We start from the raw sequence: 22,846 nt of genomic DNA, 5'->3' as shown, positions 1-22,846 counted from the left end.
TACGTCTATACACTATACTGCTGGTCAGATTCTAGATCAGAGTTACCTCTATACGCTATACTGCTGTCCAGATTCAAGATCAGAACTACATTTATACACCATACTACTGTCCAGATTCTAGAGCACAGTTACCATTATACGCAGATTCTAGATCAGTGGTCCCCAACCAGTGGCTCAGGAGCAACATGTTGCTGAGTGCTTATTTTTGAATTCCTGACTTGGAGGCAAGGTTTGGTTGCATAAAAACCAGGAGTACCAGGGAGTTTTTTTCATGGTTGTGTTGCTCCCCAGCTCTTTTTATAATTGAATGTAGCTCACAGGTAAAAAATGTTGGGGATCCCTGTTCTGGATCAAAGTTCAGATCTAACTCTACAAAGCTGTCTCCATACACTATACTGCTGGCCAAATTCTAGATCAGATCTAAATCTATCCACTATATTGCTGGTCAGATTCTACAGTAGATCGGATCTATACCTTGTACTGCTGGCCAATTTCTAGATCAGGGCTACCCCCATATGCAGCACAGCCAGTCTGATCATTGGAAAATGTGTACTGGGCTGATCACATATGAACAACCTATATGGCCCACCATCCTCCTTGCTACCCAGAATCCCTTGTGTTGGCAGCCTACCTTGGTTGAGCCGTCCAGCATGTATTTAATGACTGAGCCCTGGGCTGTGATGACCCTGGAGGCCTCCAGAATATTTTTGGATTTGTAGAGTTGAGCGTTCCTCACTCTCACTGGGTAAGTCTGGCGCACAAGCAGTGTCTCCCTGGGCCCCGGAGCTGAAGCCTTCGGATCTGAGAGGGTGAGATAGACAGTGGGTGACTTACAAGGACATACAAACAGACAGACAGAAAAGCGAACCTTGCACTATCTTCTTGGAGCTGCAAGATCTAAATGTGATGGAATATTATACAGAAAGGAAGTTCTATAGTTGTTTATTATAGGGAAGCCAATTCCAGCCTTTAGATACAAACAGTGAGTACTTTTGGATACCATGGATATTCTTCCCAGTGTGGTATTGCTTGAAGCTACATTCATCAAGGAGGGTAATGTCAAGATTTGGGTCTTTTGGGTGCTATTGGGCTGTGTGTGCTATTGCCTTCGGTCTTGTCTCAGCCTTGGGTACTGTTGTACTTGGCCTTGTCTCAGCCTTGGGTACTGTTGGGCTTGGCCATGTCTCAGCCTTGGGTACTGTTGTACTTGGCCTTGTCTCAGCCTTGGGTACTGTTGGGCTTGGCCATGTCTCAGCCTTGGGTACTGTTGTACTTGGCCTTGTCTCAGCCTTGGGTACTGTTGGGCTTGGCCTTGTCTCAGCCTTGGGTACTGTTGTACTTGGCCTTGTCTCAGCCTTGGGTACTGTTGTACTTGGCCTTGTCTCAGCCTTGGGTACTGTTGGGCTTGGCCTTGTCTCAGCCTTGGGTACTGTTGTACTTGGCCTTGTCTCAGCCTTGGGTACTGTTGGGCTTGGCCTTGTCTCAGCCTTGGGTACTGTTGGGCTTGGCCATGTCTCAGCCTTGGGTACTGTTGTACTTGGCCTTGTCTCAGCCTTGGGTACTGTTGTACTTGGCCTTGTCTCAGCCTTGGGTACTGTTGTACTTGGCCTTGTCTCAGCCTTGGGTACTGTTGGGCTTGGCCATATCTCAGCCTTGGGTACTGTTGTACTTGGCCATGTCTCAGCCTTGGGTACTGTTGGGCTTGGCCATATCTCAGCCTTGGGTACTGTTGTACTTGGCCTTGTCTCAGCCTTGGGTACTGTTGTACTTGGCCTTGTCTCAGCCTTGGGTACTGTTGTACTTGGCCTTGTCTCAGCCTTGGGTACTGTTGTACTTGGCCTTGTCTCAGCCTTGGGTACTGTTGGGCTTGGCCATATCTCAGCCTTGGGTACTGTTGTACTTGGCCATGTCTCAGCCTTGGGTACTGTTGGGCTTGGCCATATCTCAGCCTTGGGTACTGTTGTACTTGGCCATGTCTTTACATTACATTACATTAACATTTATTTATAAAGCGCCAACATATTCCGCAGCGCTGTACAATAAGTGGGTTACATACATTGGGCATACAGAGTAACATATAAAGCAATCAGTAACCGATACAAGAGGTGAAGAGGGCCCTGCCCAAAAGAGCTTACAATCTACAAGGAGAAAGGGTTGAGACACAAGGTGTGGGAATGGGCATGACCAGAGTTGTGAGAGGGGGGGCACAGGGTGTTGCTAAGCTAGATTAGGGTAAGCTTCTCTGAATAAATGCGTTTTTAGAGATCTCTTGAAGGCAGAGAGATTGGGGGAAAGTCTGACAGTTTGTGGGAGCGAATTCCAGAGAAGGGGGGCAGCCCTTGCAAAGTCTTGAATGCGAGCGTGTGAGGAGGGAATGAGAGAGGAGTTGGGGAGCAGGTCAGTAGGGGGGTAGCAAGCGGGTTGGATGGTATCTAGAGATGAGTTCAGAGATGTAGGGTGGGGCAGAGTTATGGACTGCTTTAAATGTGAGGGTCATTAGTTTGAATTTTATCCTGGATGGTAGGGGAAGCCAGTGCAGGGATTGGCAGAGTGGCACGGCAGGGGGATTGGCAGAGTGGCATGGCAGAGGAGGAGCGGTTGGAGAGGTGTATGAGCCTGGCAGCAGTATTCATTATGGACTGGAGAGGGGACAGGCTTTGGAGGGGAAGGCCAATTAATAGGGAGTTACAGTAGTCCAGGCGAGATATTATAAGAGAGTGAATAAGAATTTTGGCAGCATCTTGGGTGATAAATGATTGGATTTTGGAGATATTTCTTAGGTGAAAGTGACATGATTTGATAAGTGATTGGATATGAGGAGTGAAGGACAGGGCAGAGTCAAGGATAACCCCAAGGCACCGGGCCTGGGAAGATGGGGTGATGGTAGAATTGTTAACCGTTATAGATACCTCGGGAACAATGTGGGTGTTGGATGGGGGAAAGAGAACCAGTTCAGTTTTAGAGAGGTTTAATTTAAGGGAATGTTGGGACATCCAAGTGGAGATAGCGGCCAGGCAGGGAGAGACGCCAGTTAGAAGCTCTGGGTTGAGATCAGGAGAGGAAAGATAGATCTGAGTATCCCCAGCATAGAGGTGGTACTGACAGCCATAGGAACTGATTATTTTGCCAAGTGAGCCATGGGTACTGTTGGGCTTGGCCTTGTCTCAGCCTTGGGTACTGTTGTACTTGGCCATGTCTCAGCCTTGGGTACTGTTGGGCTTGGCCATGTCTCAGCCTTGGGTACTGTTGTACTTGGCCATGTCTCAGCCTTGGGTACTGTTGTACTTGGCCTTGTCTCAGCCTTGGGTACTGTTGTACTTGGCCATGTCTCAGCCTTGGGTACTGTTGGGCTTGGCCTTGTCTCAGCCTTGGGTACTGTTGTACTTGGCCATGTCTCAGCCTTGGGTACTGTTGGGCTTGGCCTTGTCTCAGCCTTGGGTACTGTTGTACTTGGCCATGTCTCAGCCTTGGGTACTGTTGGGCTTGGCCTTGTCTCAGCCTTGGGTACTGTTGGCCTTGACCATGTCTCAGCCTTGGGTACTGTTGGGCTTGGCCTTGTCTCAGCCTTGGGTACTGTTGGGCTTGGCCTTGTCTCAGCCTTGGGTACTGTTGGGCTTGGCCATGTCTCAGCCTTGGGTACTGTTGGGCTTGGCCTTGTCTCAGCCTTGGGTACTGTTGTACTTGGCCTTGTCTCAGCCTTGGGTACTGTTGGGCTTGGCCTTGTCTCAGCCTTGGGTACTGTTGGGCTTGGCCATGTCTCAGCCTTGGGTACTGTTGGGCTTGGCCATGTCTCAGCCTTGGGTACTGTTGGGCTTGGCCATGTCTCAGCCTTGGGTACTGTTGGGCTTGGCCTTGAGCCAACTGGACACGTAGAGTCCCAGGTTCCATGACTTATTTTGTGTGGACCTAGTTTGTTGGTGAGTAACCTCTGTAGTCTCAGTTTGGTCTCACAGTAGACTTGTCCATCTGACTTGTCTTGGTCTCAACTTTCTCCTTGTAGATAAACGGAATTGTTTAATTGTGATATTTCTGTCACTGTTTGTTTTCCTGATTCCCCACATCCCATTGGGCACAGAGCAAACCTGGGAAACACTTGGCCGCCCCAGTTTATTTTCCTTTGATTTTCTGGCATCAATTGAGGGGAACTTGTTCTGGAAGAAACCAATTTCCAGCTCATTTGCTGACATTGTTTATCATTTCTTTTCTTTCTAATCTTCCCTCTCGTCTGATTTTTCCATTTTTCAGCAATTTCTGGCTCCTTTTCATTATTATTCTGATTCACTTTGAGACATTACAGATAATTGAAATCAGTCCGTATACGTTCTTTCCTGGCGCTGCCCAGTCCTGCTGAAATGCTTCCTTTTCACTCATTGAATTACTTGCCCTTTGATAAAATATTTCCTCTCTCTATGATCTGCCCTTAGTTCCCACAATCCCCTGCTCTTGGTAAATATTCTGCATAAATTACTTTTATGTAGTTGTTCTCTTTGCGCCACACTTTGGCTTGTTTTTTGGCTGGTTTGGTTGCACTGATAATGAAAGGGAATGGGAGGATGTGCCAGTACAGGAAGACAAAATGGAAGCCATGATACCCAATGTGCCACTACAGGAAGACAAAATGGAAGCCATGATACCCAATGTGCCAGTATAGACAAAATGGAAGCCATGATACCCAATGTGCCAGTGCAGAAAGGCAAATGGGAAGCCATGATACCCAATGTGCCAGTACAGAAAGACAAAATGGAAGCCATGATACCCAATGTGTCAGTACAGAAAGACAAAATGGAAGCCATGATGACACTTGGTCATGCATGAAGGGAATCAAAGTGACCTCCTGGCTCTTATACTGAGAATGTCACTAGGGTTCCCCATAACTTGGATATAGTTTGGCGACTGGGACACAAGACTAACCTGTTGGCTGCTCCTGCAGGAATGTCACAAGGAGCCCACTGGGACAGGAGACATTCAGACTCTGGAAGGTAGAAATTTCTGGCGCTGGTTCTAAAGGAAGCTGGGCCGGGGGCTCTACTGGTTCTGCCTGTAGGGTAAAAGCCCAGGTATGTTTGTAGTTAGTAAATGACACAACTGAAGCTTATGCACTAATGTCCATTCTGTTACTGAAGACCTGATCACCCAGGCAGTTGTCCCTCACTCACTGCCCCCTTATTATATCACCAAGTCCTACTGACCTTTATCTCTGGAGGCTTAGGAGGCTCCTCAACTGGTTGCGGTGGCGGCTGTGGAGTCTTTGAAGCTTTGGCCGATTTCTGCCGGGGGGATTTGCGGCCTTTTCCAGCAGGTGGAGAAGCTTCAGGAGGTGGAGGTGTTGGGACTAAACCCGGAGTGTGTAAACTAGGTAAGGTCAGCATTTCTGCCAGGGCCGGGTCCTTCTCCTCTGTTAGAAACAGAAAACCACATTGGTTTCCATCAGGTTTCTGGTCTAGTCCAATTCTTCCACCCTATAAACTGCCATCAGTGCTGGACTTGTAGTACAGACTCCCAGTCAACAGAGTGTTCTAGTCCCACCCACACTACTTGCCCCTCCCCCTCTGAGCTGCCATCTGAATAGTGGGCAAATAACATGGCAGCCATGACTCACCACCATTAGATTCTTGGTTTGGACCAAGCAGAGGTCAACAGATGGACTCATGATATGAGATATGCAGGTATCTTTGGGATTAGCTATCCTTTAGGCCCAACCTTATAGAAACACCCATAGAGGGACCCAACAGGGACCCAACAGGATCCCAATAGAACATTTGGGCCTTGTTTTCAATACTTTTCCCTGTTTCAGATCTTTAGTGAATAAAGGAGCCGTCTGCACTCTTCTCCTTGTTGTGCCCTCGTTCTTACCTGGTCCTTTCCCCGAGGCGCCATAGTGACTGAGAGAGAGCTGGATGCCATTCTCCAGGGTGGCTGAGAAGGAGCCAAACTCACTGACGCTCTTCTTTGTGATGTTTGGTCTCCCTGGGGAGAGAGTGAAAGATTAAGTGAATTATTGTAATGGTTTCTAGAAATTTATCCTATGGGTTTCCAACTGGAAGCTCAACCATAACTCCCAGCAGAGCTTGGCCACACGGAACATGGAACTTTCCCCCCAACAAGCCTGTGCTCCCCCCACACACTGACCTTCCTGATCAGCACAGACAGTCTCCTCCTGCTCTTCCTGGGTGGGTCTCGTGGGGTTGGTGATATGTACCAGGAACGTGTGCCCGTCCTTCAGTAATTTCACTTTCACAAAGGAAGAGCCTAGAAGAGAAAGGAACCATTTTATTCCTGCTGGGCCTGGTGATACCACAATGGGACAACAACAGCAACATGAACCACTTTGGGAAAAACACCTACACGGTGTAATTATATATTGATATATACAGTAATTGGGCCTACACCCAGGAATATATCATTCTGTAAATGCCCCTAAGGATCACCTTCCATTCCACTAACAAGCCCCACCTCCCATTGCCAATCCCTGGCTTAGGTCCCAAAATGAATGTGGGGTAATAGGGTTCTACTATCCTTGTGAATTGGGGCTCATCTGCTAAAGTGCTTGGTCAGAATTACCATTATTTTATTAGAAATGATGCAATCACCTTTCTCAAAGTGCACATGTTCCGCCTGGATCTGCCCCCCATCTGTGGGGAAGAGGTGCCGGCTGCCCCCAGAGACCTGGATCAAATTGTCCCCCATGTTGTAACCAAGAAACTGGGGAAAGAGAGAGGAAGCTGGTGAGACAGGCTGGTCAGCAGGTACTAGACTGGGGGAGGGGGCAGGTACAGGAGGGCATGCCATACCCTGAAGTTCTTTTGTGCCGGTGCCGCAGGAAGATCAGGTGCAAAAGTCACTGACTCCTGTGACTTTATTTCCTCATCGGTACTTTTGTCTTTTGAGCTCTTTCTCCTGCTTCTAGGAGATTTTGGGGACCCCTTGCTCCCCCGGGACTCCGACCGCTCCTTGCTACCTCCTTTCTTCTTAATTGCTGACTTCCTCCCCTTTACAGCTTTCTTTTCCTCCCTGAGACGCTCCTCCTCCTTCAGTCGGTCCTGCTCCTCCTTCCACGCCTACATTACACAATGGCACATAACCAATCAACCACTTGCCTTTAATGCCCATCTAGGCCACCTTAGCCCCTGGTTCATCACGAGGGAAATCCCCTGGACTTACCTTGAGAGAACCCTCTCGGATAAAGGGATTATCAGGTGCTTCAGCCAATGAGGGTTCTTCAGCCTTGCTCTCTGATCTCTTCGACTTGGGGCCTGAAGAAACCCAGTGTAAGAGGTAACAATGAGCAGAGCTCAGATATTAATATATTATTTTGCCCAACCCCCCGTGGCTATTCCAGTAGACCACACATTACATGGGGCCATGCTTTTAGTGTGGGCCCTCACCAACATAGAGACCATAGTTTTCCTCTGACAGGACTTTATACTATATGTTGGGCACGGGTGGTCTTACAGGTGGTGCCCCTGACTGCTCTGCTCTAGTCTGTCTCTTACTCTTAGAACAGCCTAGTAGTAACTAGCCCTTCTTCATGCACTCCCTCTCCCACTTACACTGAGGTGTATTTCCTACACTAGGGTCTTTTTTTTACCCATGGCACCATCTAACCTCCTTCATTAGTGGACACCCCTCTTCCTTTAGGCTTCTAGGGGAGTCCTCCCTTGTATTTCTTGTACCAAGAGGGTTAAGATGGGGCAATAGGAGTAAACTGGCACATGGGTTTAGGGTCTAGAGCAGTGGTTCCCAACCTTCCTAATGCCACGACCCTTTAATACAGTTCCTCATGTTGTGGTGACCCCCAACCATAAAATTATTCCTAAGACCATTGGAAATATGTGTTTTCCCATGGTCTTAGGCGACCCCTGTGAAAGGGTCATTTGACCCCCAAAGGGGTCCAGACCCACAGGTTGAGAACCACTGGTCTAGACTGTGCAAATGTACAGGGAACCGTGAGGGAGGAAGCTCTAAGTGCAAAACGAGTAGAAGGAGTAAGAGTGCAACATCTAACCCCATAGGGCACGGTGAGAGTGGAACTTCAAAATGCAAATTGCATGAAGGGAGTAAGGGTGGAACCCCAAGTGCATAGTGTATAGTAGCAATAGTGGAACCCCCAAGTGCATATGGTATAAGTGAATAAGAAATAGGAGCTAGCACTTGTTCATTATCATCATTTTACCTCTTACCCCATGGTCTCTCCCTCTCCATACCTGGGCCAACATGGCACAATTATCTTCCTACTAGAGATGGGCATGGTGGGGGGGAACCCCTACCACAAATGGAATGGAAGGAATACAGGTGGATTATATAAGGGGTGTATTTATTAACACTGAAGTCCACAGTGTACAGCCCATGGTGGGATTGAGTGTATCCCCCAAGTTTATAGACTGTAGTAGGAATGATGGTATAACCCCAAGTGCATAGAGTATGGAGAAGATGTTATTGGCTTGCAACCATGCCCAACCTGGAAGGAGCTTGAGCGTCTAGCAGAAAGTGAGCTGTCCTACTGCCCCCCCCCATGGAATAATGACCCCATATGTTTGTGTATACCAGTAAAATGGTTCCCCCCCCTAATATTATCATTGAGTCTGAGCCACTTTAAACAGCAGTATGAATGGGTCCTTAGAGTCAAACCTCAGTTGCTGGCCAATGGGTGATCATAAGACCAATTAGAAAGGTTGGTGTCAACTGACGGGCACCCTCCCTGCAAGCTGGGCCTAAGTGTGTGTCTCCTTAGGGTCCCTGTTTAATTCACAGCTGCTCGTACCTAATGGGGTCTCATTAACACTGAGGTGGCAATTAGCAGTTTATAAGAACTGACACAGAGCCAGCACAAATGGTAACGAATGGTAATGAATTCCTGGCACAGGCTGAACCCAACTAAACGTAGGAGCATTGGGTTATTGGCCATTTTACTGCAGTGATGTTTTTATTTCCAACAATGATACAATTAGTTGGAATTTGCTGGTAGATAATTAGCCATGAGTCCTACACTTTCTTACGCCAGCGCGGATGAACTGGTGCCATTAGCAGTGTGTGTTTGATTAGGGGCGCACCTTGGGCACAACATGGACCCCTGAGTGATCCCAGGACGTTTTTTGAAGGCCACCATACACGTTGGTTTGAAGAAGCTCTCGGGTCCAAGCGCACAACCATGAAGCACTTACTTTTTGACTTTCTTGGTGAGGGGGATCTCTTGGATTTCTTGGTGTTGGCTTTTGGTAGGGCCTCACCATCCTGCCTAGATTGAATTTGTTTCAAAGCTTCCAACTCTCTGACTGCCATCTCCTCCTGATACTTCTCCTCCTCCTCCCTCACCCAGTTGGAAATGGACTCTGCTACCAACTCCAGGTAGTTTCTGTTAGGAGAAAAGGGAGGAGTTCAGTACAGGAGGGGAGTATTGGTACTAAAGGTTGGCACGAGGCATCTCCTTCTAACTGTGATATAAGGTCACACATTATGTGCGTTATTTGTTCTCCCCATCATTTTGGCTGATTTACAATGATGACTAGAGTTTGACTGGCCAAACTGGGCATGCACACATATCATATTCATGATACAATCCTGTCAACACAACTGTCATAGTTGGTGTGGGGGTCAACTGCAATGTAGGCGTGCCAAGACAGTACAGTTTGGCCGATGAACTTCGACTAGGTTTAGCCTCCTGCCATTTGGCTAAAGTTTGTCCCATACCCACTGGCTAGACAATCAATCCCACTGACTACACCTCACCTCATATGCATTGTCTTATGCCCATAGCCTAGGGTTTGTCCTGTGCCCATAGACTAGAGTTTGATTCATGCTAGTAGACTAGAGTTTAATTTATGCCCATAGACTAGAGTTTGTCCTGTGCCCACAGACTAGAGTTTGTCCTGTACCCATAGACTAGAGTTTGTCCTGTGCTCATAGACTAGGGTTTGTATCATGCCAATGGACCATAGTTTGTTTCATGCCCATACACTAGAGTTTGTTTCAAGCCCATGAACTAGTTTGTTCCATGCCCATAGACTATTGTTTGTCTTATTCCCATAGACTAGGGTTTGTCCTGTGCCCATAGACTAGGGTTTGTCCTGTGCCCATAGACTAGGGTTTGTCCTGTGCCCATAGACTAGGGTTTGTTTCATGCCCATGAACTAGAGTTTGTTTCATGCCCATAGACTATTGTTTGTCTTATGCCCATAGACTAGAGTTGGTTTGATGCCCATAGACTAGGGTTTGTCCTGTGCCCATAGACTAGAGTTGGTTCATGCCCATAGACTAGGGTTTGTCCTGTCCCACAGACTAGAGTTTGTCCTGTCCCACAGACTAGGGTTTGTCCTGTGCCCACAAACTAGGGTTTGTCCTGTCCCACAGACTAGGGTTTGTCCTGTGCCCATAGACTAGGGTTTGTCCTGTCCCACAGACTAGGGTTTGTCCTGTGCCCATAGACTAGGGTTTGTCCTGTCCCACAGACTAGGGTTTGTCCTGTGCCCATAGACTAGGGTTTGTTTCATGCCCAGAGACTATTGTTTGTCTTTTGCCCATAGACTAGAGTTGGTTTGATGCCCATAGACTAGGGTTTGTCCTGTGCCCATAGACTAGAGTTGGTTTGATGCCCATAGACTAGGGTTTGTCCTGTCCCACAGACTAGGGGTTGTCCTGTGCCCAAGGACTAGGGTTTGTCCTGTGCCCATAAACTAGGGTTTATCCTGTCCCACAAACTAGGGTTTGTCCTGTGCCCACAGACTAGGGTTTGTCCTGTGCCCATAGACTAGGGTTTGTCCTGTGCCCATAGACTAGGGTTTGTTCTGTGCCCACAGACTAGGGTTTGTCCTGTGCCCACAGACTAGGGTTTGCCCTGTGCCCATAGACTAGGGTTTGTCCTGTGCCCACAGACTAGGGTTTGTCCTGTGCCCACAGACTAGGATTTGTCCTGTGCCCATAGACTAGGGTTTGTTTCATGCCCAGAGACTATTGTTTGTCTTTTGCCCATAGACTAGAGTTGGTTTGATGCCCATAGACTAGGGTTTGTCCTGTGCCCATAGACTAGAGTTGGTTTCATGCCCATAGACTAGGGTTTGTCCTGTCCCACAGACTAGGGGTTGTCCTGTGCCCAAGGACTAGGGTTTGTCCTGTGCCCATAACACTAGGGTTTATCCTGTCCCACAAACTAGGGTTTGTCCTGTACCCACAGACTAGGGTTTGTCCTGTGCCCATAGACTAGGGTTTGTCCTGTGCCCATAGACTAGGGTTTGTTCTGTGCCCATAAACTAGAGTTGGTTTCATGCCCATAGACTAGGGTTTGTCCTGTGCCCACAGACTAGGGTTTGTCCTGTGCCCATAGACTAGGGTTTGTCCTGTGCCCATAGACTAGGGTTTGTCCTGTGCCCACAGACTAGGGTTTGTTCTGTGCCCGTAGACTAGAGTTGGTTTCATGCCCATAGACTAGGGTTTGTCCTGTGCCCATAGACTAGGGTTTGTTCTGTGCCTGTAAACTAGAGTTGGTTTCATGCCCATAGACTAGAGTTTGTCCTGTCCCACAGAATAGAGTTTGTCCTGTGCCCACAGACTAGGGTTTGTCCTGTGCCCACAGACTAGGGTTTGCCCTGTGCCCACAGACTAAGGTTTTCCCTGTGCCCATAGACTAGGGTCTGTTTAATGCCAATAGACTAAAATTTGTCTCATGTCCAATGACAAGTATTTGCCTATTGCCCATTGGCATGAGTTTGTCTCATACCCACTGATTAGCATTCATTTCAAGCTCTATTACTATAAATTTGTCTCATTCCCATTGGCTGGAGAATGTCACATGCTTGATGAGTGCAGTTTGTCTCGTGAGAGTGCAGTATGTAGAAAGCAGTGAGCGGAACCAATAAAGAGCACTTACTAAGTGTCGGGGCCTTAGCAACCCTTCCCAGTGGGTTCCCGAGCGTACCTGAAACTGACGTTGGAATGGAGAGCCATGTCCCAGGATTCCTCGCTCTGATGGTAGGGGTTCATGGGATTGTGCATAACGAGGAGCAGAGAGTTATCCTGAGAGTGATAATAGTAATCCACACACCTGTAGGGCTGAGCGGCGTCACACACCACCTGCCCCAGAGACACGTGTTACACAGGGTTGTACAATCATCCCACACTTGTACATATAATAAATAATGATTGTGCTGAGTTTCTGGCCTCCATGCCCAATAGAGACCCTACTGCCCCATCCGCTGCCCTATGTCTTGTAACGACACTAGTTATTGGCCGGAAGCTGCAAGTAACCACCAATCGGGCTTCCTACCTGCTTGAGTAGTTCTGAATTAAAATGCTCCCAGTAGCACCAGTCGCTCAGAGATCTTCTCTGTGTCCTCCTAATGTCTCCCAGTTGTGTCTGTGCGGCCTCCTCCTCTGGGGAAATCTCCTTTTCTGCTCCTGCCTAGAAGGGAATGATATCCTTACATACTGGTTCCCATGAACCTCCTCCCTAGGTAACTGGATCCAGTCTTCCACCCAAAAATATAGAGCTCTGATTCTCTGTACTTCCTGCTCCTGGGCTGCTTTCTTTCCCATGGTCAGGCAGTGGGAAGTCCCTGCCTGACGATGGGAAAGAGAGCAGCCCAGGAGCAGGAAGTACAGAGAATCAGAGCTCTGTACCTGGGTAAGTACTGGGGGGAGATTGGATTCACTTACCCAGGGGGAGGTTCCTGCCTGACCATGGGAAAGAGAGCAGCCCAGGAGCAGGAAGTACAGAGAATCAGAGCTCTGTACCTGGGTAAGTACTGGGGGGAGATTGGATTCACTTACCCAGGGGGAGGTTCCTGCCTGACCATGGGAAAGAGAGCAGCCCAGGAGCAGGAAGTACAGAGAATCAGAGCTCTGTACCTGGGTAAGTACTGGGGGAGATTGGATTCACTTACCCAGGGGGAGGTTCCTGCCTGACCATGGGAAAGAGAGCAGCCCAGGATCAGGAAGTACAGAGAATCAGAGCTCTGTACCTGGGTAAGTACTGGGGGGAGATTGGATTCACTTACCCAGGGGGAGGTTCCTGCCTGACCATGGGAAAGAGAGCAGCCCAGGAGCAGGAAGTACAGAGAATCAGAGCTCTGTACCTGGGTAAGTACTGGGGGGAGATTGGATTCACTTACCCAGGGGGGGGGGTCCTGCCTGACCATGGGAAAGAGAGCAGCCCAGGAGCAGGAAGTACAGAGAATCAGAGCTCTGTACCTGGGTAAGTACTGGGAGGAGATTGGATTCACTTACCCAGGGGGGGGTTCCTGCCTGACCATGGGAAAGAGAGCAGCCCAGGAGCAAGAAGTACAGAGAATCAGAGCTCTGTACCTGGGTAAGTACTGGGGGGAGATTGGATTCACTTACCCAGGGGGGGTTCCTGCCTGACCATGGGAAAGAGAGCAGCCCAGGAGCAGGAAGTACAGAGAATCAGATCTCTGTACCTGGGTAAGTACTGGGGGGAGATTGGATTCACTTACCCAGAGGGGGGGTTCCTGCCTGACCATGGGAAAGAGAGCAGCCCAGGAGCAGGAAGTACAGAGAATCAGAGCTCTGTACCTGGGTAAGTACTGGGGGGAGATTGGATTCACTTACCCAGGGGGAGGTTCCTGCCTGACCATGGGAAAGAGAGCAGCCCAGGAGCAGGAAGTACAGAGAATCAGAGCTCTGTACCTGGGTAAGTACTGGGGGGAGATTGGATTCACTTACCCAGGGGGGGGGTTCCTGCCTGACCATGGGAAAGAGAGCAGCCCAGGAGCAGGAAGTACAGAGAATCAGAGCTCTGTACCTGGGTAAGTACTGGGGGGAGATTGGATTCACTTACCCAGGGGGGGGGGGGTTCCTGCCTGACCATGGGAAAGAGAGCAGCCCAGGAGCAGGAAGTACAGAGAATCAGAGCTCTGTACCTGGGTAAGTACTGGGGGGAGATTGGATTCACTTACCCAGGGGGAGGTTCCTGCCTGACCATGGGAAAGAGAGCAGCCCAGGAGCAGGAAGTACAGAGAATCAGAGCTCTGTACCTGGGTAAGTACTGGGGGGAGATTGGATTCACTTACCCAGGGGGAGGTTCCTGTCTGACCATGGGAAAGAGAGCAGCCCAGGAGCAGGAAGTACAGAGAATCAGAGCTCTGTACCTGGGTAAGTACTGGGGGGAGATTGGATTCACTTACCCAGGGGGAGGTTCCTAATGTGTCTAATGTGATTAGTATATAAATCTATGAAATGGACTCTCAGCAAAGACATTTAAGTTACCCTTTAATGGTTAAACTACAATGTAGAGAGTGACTGGCTGGTTGCACTGATGTCGATGTACAGATGAGGGGGCAGTGCCACCTAGCGCCTGCATGGCTGTTACTGGGGCCCTCCTGCCACAAGCCCAGAGCAGCCCAGAACCTTCCCCTCCCTCTCATCTCACTCCCCGTCCCCTTTCTCTCCCTCCATCCAAGTTTCTATTGCATCCAGCTGTGGGTGCCCCCCCGCCTCCGCGCGCTGCCAAGCAGCTTTTTTTGCCTTTGATTTCTTTTATAGCCCCCATAATCTAAATATTTGTATTGTTAGGTTATGCGTTTCTCAGCTCGGCCAGTAATTAAGTGCAGGCGAGTGGGTCGCCATCCAGACAGGGATATTTATAGCGAGCGCGTTGGGCAGGTGTTCCGCAGGAGTCGCGCAGTCAGGGTGACGCCATGTCAGCGGATCCTTATGAGAAGCACATGGGGGTACGGGATTCCATTTGGCTGCCCATTGCCCCCCCCCCCATTTGCTCCAGTTTCCTTTGCACAGTTTGCTTCCTGCTCCTGAAGTGGAACACAAGTGGGTTGGGTTGTTGTGTGGGGGATCTCCTAGTGGAACACAAGTGGGTTGGGTTGTTGTGTGGGGGATCTCCTAGTGGAACACAAGTGGGTTGGGTTGTTGTGTGGGGGATCTCCTAGTGGAACACCAGTGGGTTGGGTTGTTGTGTGAGGGATCCACTCATTAGGAAAGATATCAGGGACCCCAGTTACATTGGAAATCTCACCGTTTCCTCCTGATCTTGACTTTGCCCGGAAGAATTCCCTAGGAATGGAGAACAGAGACTTGTTAGACCCCCAAGGACTCCTCAGGGGAGGGGCCTCATTCCAACTGTGCAGAACATAAGATTATTCTCATTTGAATTAACTGAACTTGGGGACCTCGGGGGGGGGGGGGGGGCATCTATATCTATACAATAGAGCACAGTACAATACAAGGGGGTACAAGTGTCACATGACCCCAGGCCCACCTTACCTTCAGGTTCTGGCGCTTTGGGCCCGTGCAGCCGCCTCACACTTTCCATCCTGCCCAGTGTGCGAGCGAATCTGGCGGGATCGTCCCACGGAATGTCGCCATCTTGCTGCACCTCCACCCCACTGCCCTCCACTTCCCCCAGGTCATCCAATCCAGTCAGCGGGAGGCTCTCCAACGTGAACAGCTTGAATGCCCACGAGACTCCTTCCCAGGGTGTCAGGTCTGAGAGGGAACAGGGAGGCAACTGTGTATAATGCAACTGCATGGGGTGCAATACAAGGAGTAGTAGCCAGGGTAGCAGTAACGCATGGGGTGCAATACAAGGGATAGTAGCCAGGGTAGCAGTAACGCATGGGATGCAATATGAGGGATAGTAGCCGGGTAGCAGTAACGCATGGGATGCAATACAAGGGATAGTAGCCAGGGTAGCAGTAACGCATTGGGTGCAATACGAGGGATAGTAGCCAGGGTAGCAGTAACGCATGGGGTGCAATACGAGGGATAGTAGCCAGGGTAGCAGTAACGCATGGGATGCAATACGAGGGATAGTAGCCAGGGTAGCAGTAATGCATGGGATGCAAAAGAAGGTATAGTAGCCGGGTAGCAGTAACGCATGGGATGCAATACGAGGGATAGTAGCCGGGTAGCAGTAACGCATGGGATGCAATACAAGGGATAGTAGCTGGGTAGCAGTAACGCATGGGATGCAATACAAGGGATAGTAGCCAGGGTAGCAGTAACGCATGGGATGCAATACAAGGGTAAGTAGCCAGGGTAGCAGTAACGCATGGGATGCAATACAAGGGATAGTAGCTGGGTAGCAGTAACGTATGGGATGCAATACAAGGGTTAGTAGCCAGGGTAGCAGTAACGCAAGTGATAGCGCTTATAGTTACCAGACGTGCAGTAGTGCATGAGTTCGTGTATCTGCGCGAGTCTCCGTGAGTTCCTCTCCGCTGCAGGTTGGGGAAATCGCAGAAGTTGCGCAAGGGGAAGTTTTCCAATAATTTCCTGCTCTATTCTGACTGGATCCAATGCGCTGGGGGGCTGAAACCAAACCAATGGGGAACCCAGGGGTGAGACCCTTAGTGTTTCCGGCTCCGCTAGGAACCATGACTCTTCCTTAGAGACAGTTACCCCAGTACAATAATCCCATTCAGCCCCTTCTCCCAGTCACCCCTATTCCTATACATGTAAGTGTTGGAGTTGAACAACTCCTAGAGGGGACAGATGGGACTGGCACAAGCCTTACTGTGATGCCCGTTGCTGCCGCACCCTTGCCATGATGAGTGCCAGCTCCTCAGCCCGGCCCCTAATTCCTCGCTGGCATTACCTGTGCCTGGGCGGCCCTGTGCCCAATCTTATCATGGTGGTTCAGCAGCTCCGGCCGTCTCTCCTCTGCCCGCTCACCCTCTGCCTCTTGGGCACGGAACGCGTTGTACAGGTTCTGTGTGAGGGAACAGGTAATGAGCCCATATTCTAGTTCTGCGGCCCAAAAGGGCAAGTTAACCTGACACCAGAGAGATTTCTGTCTATCCCGGCTAATGTGCCAATGAGCGGCCCCTAGAGGGGTACCCCGGGTAGGTACAGGGGACGGCCATTGCTGGGTCAGGTTCTGGCTGCCATTACGGTACCTTCTTTTCCTTGTTCGACAGGGAGAGAGAATCCAACACAGATATCATGTGACTGGCAATATTGGGGTCCAGCCCATCTGGGCGGGGCTTGGGTGCAGCTTGGCTGGGGGGCACAAGATCCTCCGTAGTGGCCACAACCTGTCACAAGGCAGAAGCCACATTATTGGGGAACATTTCTGTGATACATACAGTATACTCCATAGCACCTCCCCTAAATACTTCCCCCCAATCTCTTCTGCCTTCCTGCCCCACACCCCATGGCACCCCAAGACCCCATGGTACCTAAACGCTTCCTCACTGCCCCCCCCGGTACCTCCCCTAACCTCTTACACCTCTGTCATGCACCCCAACAACTCCTCCCAGCTCCTCCCCATATCCTCTCCCCAAATTTCCCCAACACCAAACATATTGCCCCACCAACTACAGGTTGCCCTCTTATCCTACCCCCAGCAACTTTGACCTCTAAATACACCCCCCCTTAGAAGTCCCCCCCCCCACCTTACTCACAGCCCTAACGCTAATAGCCATTGGCCACTTCTGCCCTAATGATGCTGCCCCTCTTCCCCCAATGATCACCGGAGACCACCTCCTATTGGTGGCCGCCCCTCCCACGTTCATTATCTTGTTATCATTTGCCTTTAGGGGGGAGTTTGGGCCCCCGGGGGGGGGGACTGACCTGTTCCAGCACACAGTGCAGTATCACTGGGACCGACTGAAGCTCCTCTGGGAGATCGCTCAGGAGATCAGTGTAAAATCTCGTATCCACCTCAGCCGCCCCACTCGGGCCCTCGACCTCCACTGTATTTAGAGAGACGGGGGCATTTAGTGACTCAGGGCTACTGGCCCAGGGATACCCCCCATATACACACACACTCAGAGAGATGGGGCATTTAGTGACTCAGGGCTACTGGCCCAGGGATACCCCCCATATACACACACACTCAGAGAGACGGGGCATTTAGTGACTCAGGGCTACTGGCCCAGGGATACCCCCCATATACACACACACTCAGAGAGACGGGGCATTTAGTGACTCAGGGCTACTGGCCCAGGGATACCCCCCATATACACACACACTCAGAGAGACGGGGCATTTAGTGACTCAGGGCTACTGGCCCAGGGATACCCCCCATATACACACACACTCAGAGAGACGGGGCATTTAGTGACTCAGGGCTACTGGCCCAGGGATACCCCCCATATACACACACACTCAGAGACGGGGCATTTAGTGACTCAGGGCTACTGGCCCAGGGATACCCCCCATATACACACACACTCAGAGAGACGGGGCATTTAGTGACTCAGGGCTACTGGCCCAGGGATACCCCCCATATACACACACACTCAGAGACGGGGCATTTAGTGACTCAGGGCTACTGGCCCAGGGATACCCCCCCATATACACACACACTCAGAGAGACGGGGCATTTAGTGACTCAGGGCTACTGGCCCAGGGATACCCCCCCATATACACACACACTCAGAGAGACGGGGCATTTAGTGACTCAGGGCTACTGGCCCAGGGATACCCCCCATATACACACACACTCAGAGAGAGATGGGGCATTTAGTGACTCAGGGCTACTGGCCCAGGGATACCCCCCATATACACACACACTCAGAGAGACGGGGCATTTAGTGACTCAGGGCTACTGGCCCAGGGATACCCCCCATATACACACACACTCAGAGAGACGGGGCATTTAGTGACTCAGGGCTACTGGCCCAGGGATACCCCCCATATACACACACACTCAGAGAGACGGGGCATTTAGTGACTCAGGGCTACTGGCCCAGGGATACCCCCATATACACACACACTCAGAGAGACGGGGCATTTAGTGACTCAGGGCTACTGGCCCAGGGATACCCCCCATATACACACACACTCAGAGAGACGGGGCATTTAGTGACTCAGGGCTACTGCCCAGGGATACCCCCCATATACACACACACTCAGAGAGACGGGGCATTTAGTGATTCAGGGCTACTGGCCCAGGGATACCCCCCATATACACACACACTCAGAGAGACGGGGCATTTAGTGACTCAGGGCTACTGGCCCAGGGATACCCCCCATATACACACACACTCAGAGAGACGGGGGCATTTAGTGACTCAGGTCCTGGCCCCCCATATACACTCACACAATGGGTGACTGAGTTACCCATAAGCCCTTACTGTGCATTGGAGATGACGGTGGCAGAGAAGCAGCTGGAGGCGCCACATCAGTCTGAGTTTTCCTCCTGCCTGTAGGGGATGATGGGATGGGGTCAGCTTCCTGGGCCTGGAAAGAACAGTATAAGTGTCATATAAAGAGCCAGTTAGTCCTTCTGCAACTGTCATCTGTCTGTACTTCTTGTTCCTGGGCTGTTCTCTTTCCCATGGACAGAATGGGCCAGGGTTTTGCCTCAAAAGACATATGCCCCCCCATCAGACATATATTCCCCCATCAGACATATACCCCCCATCAGACATATAGCCCCCCTCGTCAGACATATGCCCCCCATCAGACATATACCCCCCCATCAGACATATACCCCCCCATTAGACATATACCCCCCCCATTAGACATATACCACCCTCATCAGACATATACCACCCTCATCTGACATATACCCCCCATCAGACAAATACCCCCCATCAGACAAATACCCCCCATCAGACATATGCCCCCAATCAGACATATACCCCCCATCAGACATATACCCCCCATCAGACATATACCCCCCATCAGACAAATACCCCCCATCAGACATATGCCCCCAATCAGACATATACCCCCCCATCAGACATATACCCCCCATCAGACATATACCCCCCTCATCAGACATATACCCCCAATCAGACAAATATCCCCCATCAGACATATACCCCCCATCAGACATATACCCCCAATCAGACAAATATCCCCCATCAGACATATACCCCCCATCAGACAAATACCCCCCCCCCATCAGACATATACCCCCCCCATCAGACATCTCACCTCGGGCGGGACGTTCTGTCTGTCTGGGCTCTTCCCTACGGACACAGAGGGGACGCGGATGAGCCGCAGGTTACGCAGGTAGCGCCGGTGCTGCCGCCTCCAGTCCAGACAGTCGTACATGAGGCAGGCAACGTTCTCATCCAGCTCTGTGGCATATGCCAACTGTGGGGCACAACCGACGGGTCAGATCACACAATACCCAGCATGCCTAGCGCAGGGGCGCAGCATGCCAAATAAGGGGCTCATTTAGGAAGCAAGGCGCTAAGCATTTTATTTGCACCCCCATATAAGTACCTGCTGCAGGAGCAACACTAGGTCAATTCTGCACTAATCAGGGCAGTTATACACCCAATATTAATAAATTGCCCCCCGAGAATCCAGCACTCAGACCCCAGTCCCTGAAAGATCAGGCGCGGCCTGTGTAACCGCAACGGCCATAGTCACACCTGCGGCACAGCTGTGATTTGTCAGCTGTCAATGCTGATAAGCCTATGGTGCCGCCACCTGCTGGCTAATAGTGGTACTGCATGGGGGCTGCATATCTATACACACAGGGGGGCATTTATTAAGTTCACACATATTTAAACACCAATGAGAATTCTACTAATAAATAACTTCATTATAAATGCAGGAGAAGTGACCAATGAGAATGCTGATTCCCTGTGTCAGGCCCCTTGCTGGTACCTTACATATAGAGATAATGATGGCATTTTCCCGTCATTATATGGCACAGGAATCAGACATGGGGATAAAGGGACAGACTTGTTCAGTGCTGGGAAACTGTGCTTATTGCTCCCAACTCCAATTGCAGGAACAGAGAACAGGGAGCCGGATTTACTCACATCAGCTGGGATTCTCATTGGGGGAAAGTTTTATTGGGCAATATTGCTTTAAGAATACAGCCCTGATGTTGCTGGACTACAGCTCCCAGCATGCCTCACCCTTCATTATATGTTACATTATTCTGGGATTTGTAGTCCAGCAACAGCTGAGTAACGTTTGGTTGTGCAGCAGGGTTTGTATTCCCTTTAAAGTTTCCATCCCCAAGCTGCACTGTAGGACAGCGCCACCTACTGTGCCCAGGGAGCAGCACTTGGTACCCACCAGGAGGTCACTGTCACCCCAGTCCTGAGGAAAGTGCCTTTCCTTGACCATATAGTGCAGCCGAGCCACTTCCAGAAGTCGGGATCCCGGGGGGCCGCTGTTCAGAATGGGCTCCAGGTACTTCCAGAACGTTTCCAAGGATTTTGTGAGAGTCACTTTCCTGAGCTGTTCTGCCTCTAGAACTGAGGAACAAACACGCGTTCCGTCACACAGACTGGCCCATGTGTTGCATTTGCCAAGAAATTCAATAGGAAATAAACCTTAATGATACCCAGGGACAACTTCCCCTTTAAAGCCAATATGCAGGGTTACATACCAGCCCGGGCAGGGAGCACAGCACTGTACCTTCAGGGGCCACTGTTGGATCCGGCTCATTGGCAGGAAGGCTCGTGTAGTTCTGGGACGATATCCTTATAATACAGGACACGGAGATCCCTAGTTCGGCCAACAGGGCCACGAGCTGAGGCTGATAGAAGCCAAGGACAATGATGTAATGTTGGGCACCATCGTCCGGCTCATCATCTGTAAGTGCAGCAACAGTTCTGTGTGACTACTCAGGGCCTTGGGCTCACTCATTCTGTTATACAGTGTATTATAAGGGATAATGTACCCCCTACTGTAACTGATAAGGATATTAGCAGTCACTGAGGGGTTCTGTGCCCCCCATATAAAGGCACAAGGCTGCAGGCTGAGTTATACAGGGAACTCTGAGTATCACTCATGTATTATAAGGGATAATGTACCCCCTACTGTAAATGATAAGGATATTAGCAGTCACTGAGGGGTTCTGTGCCCCCCATATAAAGGCACAAGGCTGCAGGCTGAGTTATACAGGGAACTCTGAGTATCACTCATGTATTATAAGGGATAATGTACCCCCTACTGTAAATGATAAGGATATTAGCAGTCACTGAGGGGTTCTGTGCCCCCCATATAAAGGCACAAGGCTGCAGGCTGAGTTATACAGGGAACTCTGAGTATCACTCATGTATTATAAGGGATAATGTACCCCCTACTGTAAATGATAAGGATATTAGCAGTCACTGAGGGGTTCTGTGCCCCCCATATAAAGGCACAAGGCTGCAGGCTGAGTTATACAGGGAACTCTGAGTATCACTCATGTATTATAAGGGATAATGTACCCCCTACTGTAAATGATAAGGATATTAGCAGTCACTGAGGGGCCCCCCATTCTGTCTCACACACAGGGCTGGGTACCTATATATCTGTTGGTTTCTTCTTCTTCCCCCCGGCGCTTCAGGGAGGTAACTTTTTGGACAGGGGGTGGAGCTTCTGGGCCTTTTTTTCCTTTTGATTTGCCGGCAGACCGGGCACCGGGTGATTTGGCCTTTGTGGGTTTGTTCTTCGACTTGTCTTCTGGGGCCTGGGGTCAGGGGTCAGGGAGAGAAGAGGTTACTGTTAGTACATACCACTGGCAGCCATTAATATGTTCCACCCTCCTCCCCTGAGCAATCACTGCTCAATCCCCCCATAGCAGGGGCTTCCCATGGGGGTCAGGAATGCAAGTCCTTGTAGGGAGAAATTGTGCCTGCAGGGGGCAGTATGGCAGCCCCCACATGTATACAAATACACACAGAAGGAATGTTCTGGGCAGAGAAGGAATGTTCTGGGCAGACAACAAGCCACGCCCCCCACTAATATCTAATTAAAGGAACCAGGAACCGACCTTCTTCTCGGCCTCCCTCCTCTGCAGGTCTTTCTGCTTGATGTTCAGGAACTGGAATTTCAGCAGTTTTGCAATCAGGGACAGGGGCAGTTTTTCTCCGTGATCCAACAGCAGTTTGGCCGCCTCAGTGACCTATAAGGAAGGGGGGGGGACACAAATCCATTACGTTTGGGCAAAACACCCACCAATTGGCACAGGCGCCAT

At 50.2% G+C, this 22,846-nt stretch overlaps 1 protein-coding gene across 1 annotated transcript in view; it reads right to left on the bottom strand.

The window, feature by feature from the left end:
* spag17 (sperm associated antigen 17) overlaps positions 1–22,846 on the bottom strand; it is a gene marked incomplete in the record, with an annotated part of 127,296 nt that overhangs the window by 28,504 nt on the left and 75,946 nt on the right. The window contains 23 exon segments of the mRNA NM_001130282.1: positions 632–801; positions 4,912–5,038; positions 5,190–5,395; positions 5,854–5,967; positions 6,130–6,249; positions 6,591–6,702; positions 6,792–7,058; positions 7,162–7,253; positions 9,162–9,352; positions 11,909–12,063; positions 12,257–12,391; positions 14,978–15,015; positions 15,226–15,447; positions 16,122–16,272; positions 16,559–16,672; positions 16,860–16,997; positions 17,536–17,657; positions 19,044–19,149; positions 19,852–20,013; positions 20,956–21,137; positions 21,301–21,477; positions 22,174–22,339; positions 22,643–22,774. Of these exon segments, the coding sequence (NP_001123754.1) occupies positions 632–801; positions 4,912–5,038; positions 5,190–5,395; positions 5,854–5,967; positions 6,130–6,249; positions 6,591–6,702; positions 6,792–7,058; positions 7,162–7,253; positions 9,162–9,352; positions 11,909–12,063; positions 12,257–12,391; positions 14,978–15,015; positions 15,226–15,447; positions 16,122–16,272; positions 16,559–16,672; positions 16,860–16,997; positions 17,536–17,657; positions 19,044–19,149; positions 19,852–20,013; positions 20,956–21,137; positions 21,301–21,477; positions 22,174–22,339; positions 22,643–22,774 (3,399 nt within the window).

This window comes from Xenopus tropicalis, chromosome 2 (assembly GCF_000004195.4).
Source record: "Xenopus tropicalis strain Nigerian chromosome 2, UCB_Xtro_10.0, whole genome shotgun sequence".
Classification (NCBI taxonomy): domain Eukaryota; kingdom Metazoa; phylum Chordata; class Amphibia; order Anura; family Pipidae; genus Xenopus; species Xenopus tropicalis.
The sequence above is the reverse complement of the archived record's forward strand: the minus strand, read 5'-3'. Positions and strand labels throughout refer to the sequence as shown.